General features: G+C 37.6%; 2 protein-coding genes across 20 annotated transcripts in view; one reads left to right on the top strand and one right to left on the bottom strand.

The window, feature by feature from the left end:
* The window catches only part of AKTIP (AKT interacting protein), a 396,007-nt gene that overhangs the window by 268,843 nt on the left and 110,942 nt on the right, over positions 1 to 16,222 (bottom strand). The gene's annotated exons all lie outside the window — the stretch shown is intronic.
* CHD9 (chromodomain helicase DNA binding protein 9) overlaps positions 1 to 16,222 on the top strand; it is a 90,196-nt gene that overhangs the window by 23,607 nt on the left and 50,367 nt on the right. For 7 of the 10 annotated variants that reach the window (XM_061593615.1, XM_061593614.1, XM_061593613.1 and 4 more), the window contains one exon: positions 11,460 to 11,797. In XM_061593615.1, coding sequence (XP_061449599.1) covers positions 11,460 to 11,797 — 338 coding nt within the window. Of the gene's footprint in view, positions 1 to 9,152; positions 9,429 to 9,540; positions 9,787 to 11,459; positions 11,798 to 16,222 lie in introns of those variants that run through there. The other 3 variants (XM_061593621.1, XM_061593622.1, XM_061593623.1) reach the window with 2 other exon arrangements.

A 16,222-nucleotide genomic window follows, 5' to 3' on the forward strand; every position in this document is an offset into this window, starting at 1 on the left:
TAACTTGATCTAAACCCATGATCAGAGGTGTTTTAGCTGCTTAAGTCCTCAGACTTTACTTGCCCACCTGTTCATTCATATCTATGTTAGTTATGTGGTAACTTCCAAACACTTCCCTGGAGGCAATTCTTAATTCTCAGTGGTGACCAGATCGGTAGTTACATTAGAAGTTTTGAGATGCAGAGCTTGCTCTTTCTAGAGGTGTAACCGGTTAACATGGGAGGGAGGGGGAAGCAATGTTTTGCCAGTAATCTGGTCATCCTGGAATATAAACCCACAAAAATTATTAACCTGCAACCCCACCCTCCAGTTATTCTGTCTGCTGGAGGCTAGCAGAATGAGTAATAGAGAGCTCTGCTAGGTGCAGAGCAGGGAGTTTCTCTTCTCTGGTAGCCCCCTTGGTATCTATGCTTGGTGCAGAAGGGAGATGGGGCATTTCATTGCATGGAATTCTGTATACTCACCTGTATGCAATTTTTGTCACCTATGGCTACTGAATCTAAAGCTGGTGAAGACTGAGCAAGCTTTAACGTGTATGTAGATTGCCACTGTATGAGAGACATACAGATGTGATAACATTGCCATGGCTTGAAATATTATTGTCTTGGTGCTTCTAGAGGCTGGTTTCCAATATGTTGTAAAGCTCTGGTGAGACATTAAACAAGATAGGTTTCCCAATTGTGGATGCATCTGTAGATGCTACAAAATGACGTGGATATGCAAATGAGACCTTATGAGAAGGTTGATGGGTGCTACAACGTTTAATAGGTGTCTGTTAAAAGTCAGAAATTGCTAACAATATTTTGAAAGTTATAGTTACACGTGCAAATTTCAAAAAAGCCTACAGTTTTTAGTAAGCTGCACCTAAAATGTCAACACCTCATTTTTCTCATTAATATCAGTGCGGAGAGAGAGATAACATTTGCTAAATATGTAAAGAAATCAGTGACATTTAGTTTGTCCCCTTTTATTATTCTGAATAATAAAATTACTCCATGGCATCATGTACTGCCTTCCATTTTTTATTTATTGCTTAAGTCCTTATTGCTTAAGTTTCGGCCTGAACAAATTAAATTCTACATCCTAAATAATAAGGCATACTTAAAGCAAGCAAATGCCAATTCCTCCTATTAATGCTCTTAACAAACTCTTGGTACATGGGACACAGACACATTTCTAAGCTGTATATCATTCAGTCAGCTATTACACTGTGAGTATATTGTACATATGTAGAGATCCATTTTTATTAATATAATGCTTCTAAAGTCAAAAGATAGACCCTGGTGGTGGTTTGTTGTCTCTCTTGTCAATTCTTTGTTAGCAAGAGCCCTCTGTGTCCTGAATTTGCATGGAATGGCAGCCAGCAGTGAAATATGATCCTAGCTATTACTTGGTGTACTGTACTGCAGAGACTGCCTAGCACTCTGCCAGGAAACTAAGTAACAGAAAGCAGAGTTGTTAACAGTAGTTTTCATGCTATTGGCCTCCTGTGTGCTTACTTAAAGTACAAACAGGAAGTGAATTCCAAGGAAGTGTGTGTGTGTGTGTGGGGGGAATAGGGAATTCATGGATCACTCCAGTATATAAGGAGCATGTGGGTGGGATCAAAGCCAAATTAAACAGTATGTTTAATTTCTCTGGAATTAGGAGTTATTAAACACTGTACTCAAATCTTTTGCAAAGTTTGATTTACAATAACTCACTTAAAGAATGATATTATGAGACAGACATAAAAGAAATTACAATACCTAGTCAGCAAGCCAATTTGGGCATCGTGATAAACCATGGCTTACCCAGTAAGCCTTGCTGTGATGGAAGCAAGCCACAATGAGCCTCAGGCTCAGTCCTCTCTCTTCCTCCAGTGAAGCCATGAAGAGGAGTTTGGGAAGTTTCACTTCCATTTTTAATTAACTGCAGGTTAGTGGGCCCTAAACTGTGGTTAATCCTAACTGTGGTTTATTTGAACAAACCAGATTCATAGTCCATGGTTTGAAGTTGGCTTGTTAGAAAGATTAGCATAGCTTGTCAGGTTGGGACAAAATGATAAGCTACAGTTAATAAAAAATGGATGTGAATGCTTCTAGTCTCCCCATGACCATGTCACAGGAAGAGAAGGGGGGGGAACACACAGGTTCAAGGTGCACTGCAGCTGATTTCACTAAAAACCAAACAAACCACAATTTACTGAATCGGCTCACAATAACCTGTCTCATGTTTAGCAAAGTCGAATTGATTCTTGACAGCTCTGCCTGTTAATATTCCTGCAATTGTTTAATTATAAATATATTGCAAATTTATTAAGTAAGTTGTGAAATAATAGAAAATCTCTTTTTTTTTAAAGAGGGTGGGATAATCAATATATTTGTTGTTAGATTTTTCTATTTTTTACAATATATAAGTGTTAATTGCAAAATTAATGTCTTCCCAAAAATTTAATGTACAATGGCATGTGTGAATTTATTTGAATGGTTGTGTGACTGTGTCAATTTAGATCATAGTAAATGGTCTTGTTAAGGACATCATAAGCTGTGCAGGTAATAAATTACCCTAATAGAATTATTGAAATCCCATGACATTTTGTTTCTGAGGCCCTTGAGTGAAAATGCTTTTTAATTTGAATAATTCTATTGGATTCATAAACTGCACAGCTTTTATTTGTTTTGCAGTAGTTCATTCCTTTGCATTAGGTTGTGGTATCCTCCCTTTGTAACACTGTTGTTCATCGTTTTTCCTTCATCACCCTTGTGACTTTATATTTCATCTTTGTGGCTTCGCTAATGTAGGATTCTGTGCATTATTTTTTTATGAGAAAAAATACTGCTAAGGTGATCAAGCCCCCCTCCCTAGCCCCAGTAAATTAGTGATTGCTAAAGACACCATGTAGTGAGGAAATCCATCCAATGCTATAAGCACATGCCCTGGTACAGCTGTTATGGAATGAGTGCATGAATGTGACAGCTTTGATGCACACCAGGAGTTCTTCATGATCAGAGGCTTTCCTATTCACTTCAGTATTCCAGTAATGTTCTGTCCTCATAATCTTTTTGTGGAGAGCATTCTCTAGCTAATGTTCATTGGGAATTCCTTGCTTACATGAGGTTTCTATTGCTATTGGAGTTTTGCATAGATTTGGATAGAAACTACAGATTGATCTTCTCCTTGTATTGTTTATACCATATTAAAATATAGCTCAATGATTGAAATGTATACTTTTTTCGCATATAACCTGCGTCTGCTTTGATGTCTATGGGGGGAAAAACGGTTCTACTGACAGGGCTGTGGAGTCGGATTCGTGGAGTCGGAGTCGGGAGCAATTTTGGGTGAAGTCGGAGTCTGTAGAAATGTACTGACTCTGGCTCCTTCATAAATGGCAAGTGTATATTAACTAGTAATAACAAATTTACTGTAGTAAAATGGTAGCACAAGGCATTTCATCACCACCACGTGAATCCAGAGCTTGGAAAAGTTACTTTTTTGAACTACAACTCCCATCAGCCCCAGGGATTGGGCTTGTGGGAGTTGTAGTTCAAAAAAGTAACTTTTCCAAACTCTGGATTCATGTGGTGGTGATGAAATGCCTTGTGCTACCATTTTACTACAGTAAATTTGTTATTACTAGTAAATATCCATTTGCCATTTATGAAGGAGTTGGAGTCGGACAGTAGAAAAATAGAGGAGGAGTTGGAGTCGAAGGTCTGGCGTACCGACTCCACAGCCCTGTCTACTGATCTCCATAGAATTAATGTACAATTTAGTAGGCTGGGAACTTGGTGGGCTGACTCCAGTACACCATGTGCTGATTTTGTTGTTAAGTTTTCTAATAATTGTGAAAGTGTTCTGGTAACTGTTTTTTTTTTAAATATATTTTTGATGGCTTTCAGTCCTTTATATAGTAGGCAGGCCCAGCACCAGCCGAGGTTGGGCACTAGCCGAGGGCCCCTGCGGCTGAGAGGGTGGAACTCTGGTTCCACGATCCCCACCAGGATCAGGTCATGGGCTGTGACTGGATGGTAGAGCAGATTGTGGAGCAGGAGCTCTATTCTCCCCACCAACATCACTCCTGCATGTATGCGCAGCCAGTGGGTGCTTAAATATGCCCGGTTGCTTCACCTCGCACATTAGCAGTCATGCCTGTCATCATCCAAGATGGTGGCAGGGGCATCAACATGCCGCCGCCACCACCATCTTGGGTAATGGCAGGCATGCATACTGACATGTGAGGTGAAGCAACTGGCTGTATTCAAGTGCTGTGTGTGCGCACACACTCATACGGGGGAGGCAGGGGCCCACAGCAGGCTGGTGTGGGCCCTGGAAATAGGTAAAGAATAAGATTTAGCACCTCTTAAAGCAGGGATGGGGAACGGCAAGCCTGGGACCCAAATGTGGTCCTCCATACTTCTGTTTTTGGCCCCCAGGACTCTTCCCAGGCAACACCACTCATTGGCCCTTCCTCACGCCCTGCTCAAGTTCTTTTGTTTGGCTAGAATTTGTCCTTGAACTGTGATTATGCCTCTTGCTTGCCAGGATGGAGAAAGATTTACAGTATGTGCAGAAACCCCTGGCTTTTGCATAGCTGTAATGTATCCTGTACAAAGGTAAGTGCTGGATCTCTTGATCCTCCCACTTTTACCTCTGGCCTAACCCACCACTGACATTGGCCCCCAGAAAGTCCCCCAAAGGGAATTTATTTATTTGTTTTAAAAGTGACCTCAGGCTGAAAAAGGTTCTTCACCCTTCTCTTAAAGGGAACAGAGTTGAATGAAGTTTAAGAGAAATTGTAAATGGAAATAGAAATTCACTTCATTAATCATTATTTAACTGGTCACATGGCAGGAAAATTTGAGATTACCTTCGATTAATTGTAAATATCCTATACATCTTTAAATTAGGGTGTCTTCCAACAATTAGCAATCAGATAATAAAAATAATGCATTTGACAATAATAAAACTACAGTTAAGCAGTCAGAATCTAGTAACATTCAATTAAAAACTTGCATATACAAAAATGGTTTAACTTCTTATTGAAAGCAAGCAGTGACAATCACCTGTAATCTGTTCCAAGGAATCAGATCCAATCCATTAAAGTATCCTGCTTGTTGCTCTCAGTTGGTGAGACGTTAGATCAGGAGCTCTCTTCCATGAAGCAGATGGGCTCATATGGGAGAGGACCTTGTGAAGAAAACCGAATTTCAGCCGAGTTTTTTATTGTGCCAAGCAGGTAGTAGTTAGGCAGTGGCATTACCTAAGTCTGATCATCTGGCATCCCATCCAAGTTGAAAGATGTGTAGCTGTATTTGTGCACATTCTTACATTATACTAGTAATTACAAAAGCATTGATAATGATTGCAAATCTTTATTCTTGGGACAAGTGTATAGCCTTCTGATTAGGTAAATATGATAAAATGTGTTCTTGGCTGCAGGGTCCATTTATAGCCAAGGACACACTTTAGATCCACAAGTACCTGATTGACTAGGGAGAATGCCATTCATGATGAGAGAAAGAAAGAGGGTTCTGAAATAGCACCACCAACTCTTTGTTCTGGATTTGGGTTTTTTCCTTTTCTACAGCCACCAGATTTTGGTCCAGAATTCAGGTCATCATTTGTAGATGTGGTAATAAAAAACTGATCTGGATATCAGCATATGTCACATATATTAGCTAGTCTTGGGTTCACAATATTTTTGTTTGTATTAATTTAGAATGCTATTTTATTTATAAAATTATGTATATACTGCCCTGTCACAAATTGGGGTGGTGTACAGCGACATAAAAACATATAAAAGCAATACAAACAAAAATGACTGGCTATTAAAAAAAACATTTTGAACAGCTGCATAGGCCTTTCGGCACAAAAAAGTTTCAAGAGACACCTGAAAATGAAAAATGAGGTTGCCATCTGAATCTGTTCTGGAAGAATATTCCAGTGACCAGTGACACTAAATGGCTGACAATGTTACAGTGAGGCCTCTGTAACATTGAGGGATAACTAACAGCATTCTTCTGGATGATTTCAGTGATGAGGCTAAGATAAGGACACAAGTGGTCCCTAATGTATCCTGGACCCAAGCTGTTTAGGGCTTTCTATCCCACTATATAGTCCCAAGAGACCTCAAAACTGTTTAAAATTGCATAACGCAATTTTGTTCAAAAAGATTTGCACTTATCAGAAATTACTATGCAAGGTTATTGTGGCAGTATTTTTTGCCCTCATTCTTGGTCTTCCCTGGTGTCTTAGGTGCTTACTGTGGAATTTTAAGGGTAGTGGGCTTGAGCAGCTGAATCTTGCTTGGCCCACAATGAAATAAAGTGCTCCTGTTGAGGACCTCTGAAACAAGGGGAATGGTGCTAAGTAGTTGGAACTCTGATCTCAGTCTTGAAGTATCCACATCAAGGATCCATGTTATCTACCATCCCACTTCCGTCAGTGTCCATCCTGATGTCTCTAGGAAATACAGAAGCAGGATATGAGACAACAGTCATCTTCCATGTTAATTATGTATTTCTTATTTATTGCATTTCAGTCCCGCTTTATAATTTTAAAGAAATGCTGAGGATGTCTAGTGACAATAATGAAAGCAGAACAATGGGGGTGCAGAATGAAACCATGAAAATAGCAAATCAAACAATAGGAGGCCAATAAAATAATAAATATGCTTGGTTCTAGTTTTTTGTAGACTGCTTTGAGTTTGCTTTTGTAACAGAAAGGCAGGATATAAATGTCCAAATAAATAAATCAAATTCAAGCGGCAGATAGATCACAGGTTTGCTTGAACAGTATTACTTTGGAAGAAGGAAATTTAATTTAGTTAATATTTTATATTCTCTGCTTTCCAGTTAAAGCTCTTCTCTCTGAAGCAGTTTATAGTCCTAAAATAGCATATTAAAACATCAAAAATTGCATTACATTAAAACTATAATTTGCAATAACACATGAAAAATACAATAGAACACTGATAAAAATATAACACCATTAAGCTCTCATTGTTTAATATAGATAGGAAATAGTAAGACAGATAGATGAAGCCACATGAAAGTATCTTTAATTCCTGTTAAATCTCATTGGATGACCCACAAGATGTTTTAACCTTCTGTATCGAAAGTCATTGATAGATCTAGAAGCATCTGCTGGGAGATGTCCTGTTGACCTCTAAATAAAGATCATCAACCTGGGATACTGAAGCAATCTGTGTCTCTTGACCAAGCTAGAAACTGCAGTGGAATAAATTTTTGGAAACTTGCATCTGCCAGAAATGCCTGAAATTGCGTTGCACCCCTTCTGAATTGGAGGTGAAAGCCAATCAGGCTTGTATCCAGAAATGTTATTGTTGGGTGGTAGGTAGGGTGCTAAGAATCATTGCAAATCAATGGAGGAGGGGGGAGAGAGTTAAGAATAATTGCAGAACAACCAAAGCCTAAATATAGGAGCCGAGGTTACATTTATTTTATGACATTGAATATTTACAAAACAATACCCCACTGCTTGTCATTTATCCCAGTGCCTGAAGGACACAAGTGGGTGCAAATACACCTTTTAGTGAGCAGTTGGGCTTAACACTGCATGCTTTACTCTGTAGCTCTACAAGTAAAAGGGATGAAGAGTTCCTTTAAAAAAAATAAATAAGGGAGTAGATGAGCTAAAATAGCTCTGAGGGGGCCATGCCTTCTGTGGCCCTGGAATCAACTGAAAGTGATCCACCAGTTTGAGACACCAGTCCAGATACAATCTCAGTGGTAGAATCCAAATCCAAATGAATATTAGTATCTTATACTATATTGCAAATTTGCTTGTCTGCGGATGTTTGACCTGTGCGTGGGGTTAGGCATTTTCCAATCCATTTATTGATGGACCATTTTCACTGGACATGTGGGAAAATCTTCTGCTATACACACTTAAGTCACCTCCCCTGCTGTCTTAGCTTCTTCTATCTCCCAATAAATTAAGGCAGGCAGTCTTGCTATGACATACAGGGAAGACACATGGTGCTGTTGTGTTTATGCTCAAGGTCAGTCTTTGTTCCAGAGGTGAGCTAGTCCAACTACACAGAAGTTTATTAAATCCCTCAGAATTTTGGAAAATGTTTAGTTCTATAGGTCTCCAGTGATAGACTTATCTAATTAACGTCTAACTAGGGGGCCACAAATTCTGTTTGGCCTTACTATCCAATCATTTTCTGCTAGTCAGTTGTGAAGTATAATCCTGCTATATGATGTATATTCTCAAAACATACAATTTTCATTAGATTGAATGAAGCTGTGTTAATAACTTGGACTTCATCAGGGTTAATTTTTTAAACTTTTACTTTCAATCTCTGATCCATTTCATAGACTCTGACCATTTGTCTCCTTTATAATACCAGAGGTTGGTCTCCTTCCCATGAAAATATATTATAGAATTGTTATTAATATAAGCCAGATGCTCTTGGAGGTCGCTGATTCATAGGGTCGCCATAAGTTGCAGTCGACTTGGAGGCACATAACAACAACAATTAATATAAGCAACATTACATTTGGTACAGACTTCAAAAATGTGTGAATAGTAAGGTGCTTATCATAATCATCTGTCTTGTCCAAAAGCATTACAAATGTGAAGAAAGACAGAGTAATAGTGTGGATTAAATAGTGTATGGCAAGCATGGTTAGTTCAAAATAGCTTCTATACAAAACCTCTGTCCTGTCCTGTTAAGATATCAAGTGTTTACTTTAGAAAAAATGAGATACTCCTCTCTAGGTTTTGTCACAGTAAATACCTAGGGATAGTATCTTATGAAGCACAGTCCTTGTGCTTCAAATATTTTTTTTCTGTGAACCTACAGTAGCATAAAGCTGTAGCAGAAATGCTTTGAAATGAATGTCAGATATTGGTAAGTTACTTGAGTATTGTGTGGAATGCATAGAAGAGTTATTTCAACTACTGTAAGAGCTGGAAAAGTAAGAGTTAATCACTGTACCACATGTAGGGAAGAGCAGTCTATTGAGGGTTAAATTGCAGAGTCTAATGGAATAATAACTGGTAGCACCATCTGCTGGCCTACTTCCGCAGAAGGAGTCAGTATTTTTAACGACATCTCTAATATTCATGCTGATGCATTTTGATGCTTTGTGCATTCATTTCTTTCTGTGTTTTGTTGGAATCTGGCTATCTGCTTACAACTATTGTTGACATTTTGCCGTTTCATGGAGGTTGACAGTTTTTCGTGCGATAGGTAAACAGGGACTGTTGCTTGTCAAGGAAGGAATATGTTGATAAATCACAGTGTGTATTTGTGGAAGGTTGTGTCTATCTTGGCTTTCAGGTTGCTAAACAGGCCATTTAGCAATCTTCTTTCAATGCTTTTCTCTTGAGCACTACCTCGGGTGGTGAAAAATCAGAGGACAAGCCTTTGTCTAATGCCAAAAATGTCTTCAGTGAAGAGGCCAAGAGGAAGGGTAAGTGAAAGCTTGAATGAGTGGGAGGAGGAGGGGTTCTTTGGGCTAAAAGGCTAATGGGATTGAATAACCTTCCTTATTACTGGCTGCTGCTGCGGGAGCCGTGCTGCATCGCCATCTTGAGCTTGTTGCTGTTTTCTCGAGTCTTGGTGATTTGTTGTAGCCTGCAGGCCTTGAGGTGGCATTTTACTTAGCTATCATAAACCCTGCGTTCTTCTTGGTGTTGCAGCACTGCTGTTAAGCTTTGATGAGGCATGTATAGAAAAATGTATCCAGTGAAGCGAACTGGATTTGACCTGAAAATGTGCTTGGAAATTCCTGGCTTTCCCCCATGCTGTAGTCAGAGGCACATTTATGGGTGAGAACATAACAGAATTGTTATCTGCTTTTGGTCTGTTTTGATAGGAAATTCTAGCCATTCCTTACATTGTTTTTTAAAAACTGTCTGTGAGATCTTCGATAGGCTGTTACCATTATTTATGCTAGAAACAGGAATTTCAGTCTGCGTACACTTAGAAACAACAAGCAAACAAAGGAGCTGTTTAACTGTTTCCTGTGATCAATTATACATGAAATTCTAAACAAAGCATTTTTTGTAACTAATTGACTGAGATTGTTTGAGTATAATATTCCTAGGTTTGCTTTGAAATCCAATTCACCTTAAATATATTGCGTCTGGCTGTAAAACAATGTACAGATTATGTTATGACGTCAATGTAAGTTTTTATAATTTGCTTTTGCTTCATCAGAATATGGTTTCTGTATTTTTAGCTAGACATTCAAGGTTGGTTATGCAGAGTAAATCTACATTTTGTTAAGGTATAAATGTTGCCTTTAAACAGGAGTTGTTTAAAACTATTTGGCTTATGCTGAATTTTTTAATCTGCGTGCCATAAAGAGAACATTGCATTTCAAAATACAAGTGAAAAGATCACAAGAATAATTGATAACTATATAATAAAAACTTGAAATTATGCTTATATGTCTTTATGCACACTGATGAAGGGTGAGTAGAATATAAATTAATTTTCAACTAAAATAAAATAGCACAGAAAATATAGGAGTGAATAAGAGGGCAAAAAGTAAAATGGAGAATGTGGATAAATGCAGTTGGAACAGGAATGGCATTATGGCCCACCCACTTCAGTTCCTGAAGACTGGAAACTGGACCCTCCTCAGGCACAGCTGCTAATCTAGTGGGGCATGTATAGATCCCCCTTTTCGACAAAGCTATGAAAATCTTATGGGCAGAAAATTTTCATGCTAGACAAAAGTTTTTAGAATTTAGAACTTACAATTTTTTAAGATTTAATTTATAACTTTAATCCACACCATGTTTACATCTCCTTTTAAAGTACAGCTGCCAGTTATATTAAAGCCAGCAAAAACAACTTAGAATATTTTTTTACTTTAACATTTTTTATTGCACAGGCAAGAACTCTGACCTAATACGTGGTAATTTTACTCTAACTAAAAGCTATGATAGATATCATCTCATTTTTTCTAAATATTGGCTGTCATGAAGAATGCAGAGGAAAAAATGAGATGGCTTTTATCCCTCAGTAATGGTGTGGCTATAACAGATGGTGTTTTTATACTGACTTGTGTATGAATTTGTGATGAAATTTAAATGTTTTGTTTTTATTGTATTTGCATGTAGATATCCAACTTTGTTCTGTGTGATTAAGGCTGCAATGCAGTACACACTTACCTGGGAGAAAGTCCCATTGAACCCAATGGAGCTTACTTCTGAGTAGACCTGTATTGCTTTGCAGCCCAAGTCTGCAGTCTGCAACCTGTATATCCCAATAGAATACAGTAAGCCTCACAGAACACAGTTGGATTTTACGTATAGGATTATGCTGCATCGCTGCAATTAAGAGTTGGGAATAAACCCCATTGAATACACTGGGACTTCCTTCTGAGTAAATACATATAGGCTTGCATTGCAAATCTTCAGAATAAGACAATGCATTTTTCTTAGATGAATAACGTATATATATGTATATATATATATATTTTTTCTTGCAGCCTCCTTCCAGCAAGAAAACAGATAGTTCTGGGACATATGCTAAATTGCAGAATACCCAGGTGAAATCTATGTCTGAGAAAAAACAGAAAAAAAAAGTGGAATCTGAAAGTAAGCAGGAGAAAGCTAATCGCATAATATCAGAAGCAATAGCAAAAGCAAAAGAGAGAGGAGAGAGAAACATTCCACGAGTAATGAGTCCAGAAAACTTCCCAAGCGTTTCAGCAGAAGGAAGAGAGGAAAAGAAGGGCAGGAAAGTTAAATCGAAACCAAAAGACAAAGAAAGCAAAAAACCCAAAACTGGATCTTCATCCAAAACTAAAGAGAGAGCAAAAATTGGGTAAGTAGGCTAGTATTCTGTTTTCTGGAAGTTTGAACACCTTGACCAAAGCTTATGTGGGAGCAACTCCCATTTATTTCAGCAGGACTTGCATCCAATAAAACATGCATAAATTTGCAGCCTGGGGGCATTTGGAAGAGTTGAGATATCATAGCGAGGAATGTTTTAAAGAGTCGAGGAAGTAATTAGATAAATTCTAAGAACATCTTGTTTTTAGAGCCCAGTTTTTCCTGGGTCATTGTATATCAGTGCTTGGATGCAAGATGTCTGAGGGTCACTTAAGTTATTGCAGAAAGTGTTGGAACCCCTAATGTAGGAGACATATCTGGTGCTGATTTTTAGTCCAGATCTAGTCGTCATCCTTACTATGAGAGAGTATACAGCTTTTGACGTATACATTCTTAAATGAAGTATGCATAAAACAAGATCCCAGGGCCTGTGATATTTTTCACCCCCTACAACTGGGACTGCGGTTAGCTGGTTGTTGAGCACTTCTTTTAGGAAGGAGGATACACTGCAACATTTTCTTGCAGGTTGCACTTGTTTTTTATATATAATAACCTAGACTTTATCAAAACCAGTTAGAGGCTGGCTGGCATTGTGTATAATATGAAGGATGTCTCTGTACATGTTCCATACAGCCAGGAGCTTTTGTTGCTATATTAGGTTCATTTGTTAGAATTATAATACAATAATATAGTGTATTGACTTATAGCTTTCTCCTATTTAATATTTGTGCTCTGGCATAATTTTGTAAGCATTTTGTCCGTGTGTTATAACCACTTGCTACGTTTCTTAACAGTTTTCACAGTAGTATTGCCTCTTGTTACAACATCTGGCTTCTAGACTCCTAATATACACCAAATATGTATTATCCTTTGTAGTCCCTTTTCCATTGCTGTTATGCATATATCTGTGTGTGTCTCCATATAGATATATATTGGTTGTTCTGGGTTTACCTACACAGCTTGGAGTGACTGTTGATGCAAAGCTTTATAATTATCAGATGGGTTGATACTTGCCTTCTCCCTGGGACCTGCAGGGTTCCATTTCATCAGTGCTTGTGCTCAAAAGGGAAATGAGGATGCTACATAGTTTCATTCTCTGATCAAGCTTCCATGTTAGGGTGCTTATGTATTTTTTACATTGACTGAAATGTCAGATTGCAGAAGTGGACAGAAATGCTCTCCCCCTGGTTTGAATTCTGCGGACCTTTCCTTTACATTGAGACATAGCTATAACCAAATAGATTTAAACTTGGGGTCTTTTTAAACTGTAGTGTTGATAATATGTATATTTGAAAAAATGAAAATTGAACATTTTTTTAAAATGGTGTAAATTTATTGTATACTTTGTTGCATAGTTCTACACAGGCCAGTCTTGGGCATAAGAATACCATCTCTAACAAAAAGATTGAGTGTGTATTTAAGTGTGTCGTATTCAATTAAATCATACTCAGAGTAGACCTGCTGGAATAATCGGACTTGACTTATTCATGATTTCAGTGGACCTGCTCTAAGTATGACTTGAACCCATCATGTCTTCATCAGAATTGTACATTAGAAACTAATACATTGTCAGAAAACAGTGAAAATCTAGACATTTTTCTGGGTTGTAGAATGTCCAAAATACAGTCCTGCCATATTGATTCCTTTGCCTGGAAAAGCCTTCATCTCTGTCTTTATAAAACACATTCATCTTATTTAAGTAGTAGTTTGTTTATATAGTGCCCTCTATGTACATGGTACTTTACAAAGAACAGGCTTGACAGGTCAAAACCCCAAGGGGATTACAGTCTAAAAATAGATACAAGGGAAATGGAAGTGGGGTAAACAGGAAAGTACTTAACTATTTCAGTTATGCTTAGTCTAGCCTAGAGGAGGCTAGGCTTAGTTAGGCTTAGTCTAGCTCAGGGCAGCACACACCAAAGTAGTAAATCAGTACAATTAAAACTAAAATACAGTGATATTGAAAACATTTAAAAACAATTAGGAAGATCTAAAAAACAGGTAAAATCGCATTTGAATTCAGCAGCAGCCTGAACATTTGCAGAGTTAGATAACCCTAAGCCTATTGAAATCAGTGGCTTATAAGCATGTGTTCTTGGGGCTGTAATTTGATCCTAAAAGAGAAAATATACCTGAATTTTAATAATAGACTTATTTATATAGCACTTCATTGTTCAAAGTAGTTCACATGTATTATCTCAAGAGCAATCCTGACAACAACACAGTAATGTACATCAGTATTGAACCATATTCAAGATGGCACAGTGTGTTCTAGGGCTTCACTAAGACCACCTAGTGATGTCCATGGCTGCAGTGAGATTTCAGTGGCTATTGAGCTCATACTTTGTAGTTGTTGCCCCTACATAGCACACTTGATAGTTTGAAAAACTGCTTCTGATTTAAAGCCTTAATTTGTTTACAATTACCCTAGAAAAAGGTTTTCCATTGTATAGTTAAAATCAACAGTAACTGTGCACAGAGATGTTAGAACCAGTGGCTTCTCACGTGCAACATCCTGTGCTCTTTTGTTCTTCAAGTGGCCTCATGCAATGTGTAACATTGGCTTTTGACTATATGATCTTCAGGTACATTTCAGCATTATGAGTCATTAACTTGGCAAGATGAATCATGTGCAAAGTGATGGCTTGCCAGAATGGTCTGGCTGCAGCAGCTGTAGTGTGATGACCAAGGGACAGGCTTTTTTAATAGGAAAAAAGGAAAAACATAGAGGATGAAGAGATATCTGTTGTCCATTGTATATTTTCAAGTGGGGGTTGGTTTGCTGAATTTCTGTTTGTTTTCTCAGTGGACATGAATTCAGTCAGAGGTGAATAGTAGAAATACAATATGGTTTTAATAGGCCATGCTGCAGATTAAATATTGGTTCTATACACCCATGTTTAATTTGTTTGCAAAATTGTGGTAGTAGTATCTTACTGCTCTTTCATGACATTTTCAAAGGGTCTTCCTCCCATGAAGATTTCTTCAGTGCCATGCTACATGTGATAAGTCTCTCTCTTCATCTGACAGCATAGTAGACCAATATATTCTTTTGCATAAGACTCTCCCACTCCATCATATATGTCTTGAAATAAGCCAAAATTAATTTGATTGACTTGGTACTTCTGAAATATCTAGGAACTAAATTTTGTTGGATATAAAACTACCTTAATTGGTGAGTTTTGGTGGAAGCCCTAATTTTACAGTAGTAAATTGATGACATTTGCAGACAATTTTCTTGAAGGCTTTCATGGACACGTTCATTGGGGAACTAATTAGGTTTTCCATGGCTTTTGCCTAGAGCTGTCTTCTATCTGAGCTGATTCCATAGGATGTCCAACTTACTGATGTAATATTTTTGTTTAATCTGAGGTAAAGCATTAAGTTAGTCAGATTTTCCTCAGTAACCTAGGGTTGCTATTTTGGGCTAAAGGGACTGTTCTCTAAAAAAACAAAACTACTATGCATTTCCTTGATTGAATAATGCTATTGCAGTAGTAAGGTTCATTACTAGACTTATGTCATAAAAAAAATTACAATGAGCTTCCTAGCGTGCCATTTATTTTTTTAAATTATTTGACAATTAAAAGTGATCATTCTTAACACCCAGATGTGACTCCATCGAACGTAGAAAGCTAATGAAAAATAACATTTCAGTTGTGTTGTTCTGGTGATATAAATAAGATCAGAGTGCTCTCATTAAGAACCTGAAGGTTTTAAGGGATCCAGAGATTTTTTCCTATTTCTATAATTGCCTCTAGCCAAGTAGACATTGTATTCATGTTTCATCTATAAAAAAGATTTAGCACTGTTAACTTGTAAATTTCATAAGCTCAGTAAATAGCTACCTAATTGTAATGGGTGTCATCCAGTGTAAGGCTACTCAGAGTAGGTCCACTGATTTCAATGTGTACCCTGAGTGTGACTTAATCAGATACCACTGTTTCACATAGTGGTACATCACTTATTTAAACCTGGCTTATTTAGTAATTTTTTTCTTTTAAATAAGATACAATTGAAAATTGGTTGAGTCAGTCCCCTATTGCTATTTTTAATTATTTTCCAGTGGCCAGTCATGTTTGTTGTTTCTGATGTGTAATAATTGCAGCCTTTGGGGGGGGGGGCTGCAAAGCAGCAGACATTTCTATACTAAAGCAATTCTGTCACTGCTACATAGTATGTAATTATCAAATTTACATTATGTAAAGCATGCATCTAAGGACATCTCTTTATCTGAATTTGGGGTTGATTGTAATCACATTGTGATTATTTTGAGAATCCATTGAAAAGCAGCACTTGTCAAATTTTAAATATGGAAAATTATATGTATTTGCAGCCCTCTGATTAAACCAGATTAAATGATATTAATATTGTTCCTTTTTCTGTAACCCTTTAAATATAAACTCAGAAATAATTA

Source organism: Rhineura floridana, chromosome 13 (genome assembly GCF_030035675.1).
Source record: "Rhineura floridana isolate rRhiFlo1 chromosome 13, rRhiFlo1.hap2, whole genome shotgun sequence".
NCBI classification, from domain to species: Eukaryota; Metazoa; Chordata; class Lepidosauria; order Squamata; family Rhineuridae; genus Rhineura; species Rhineura floridana.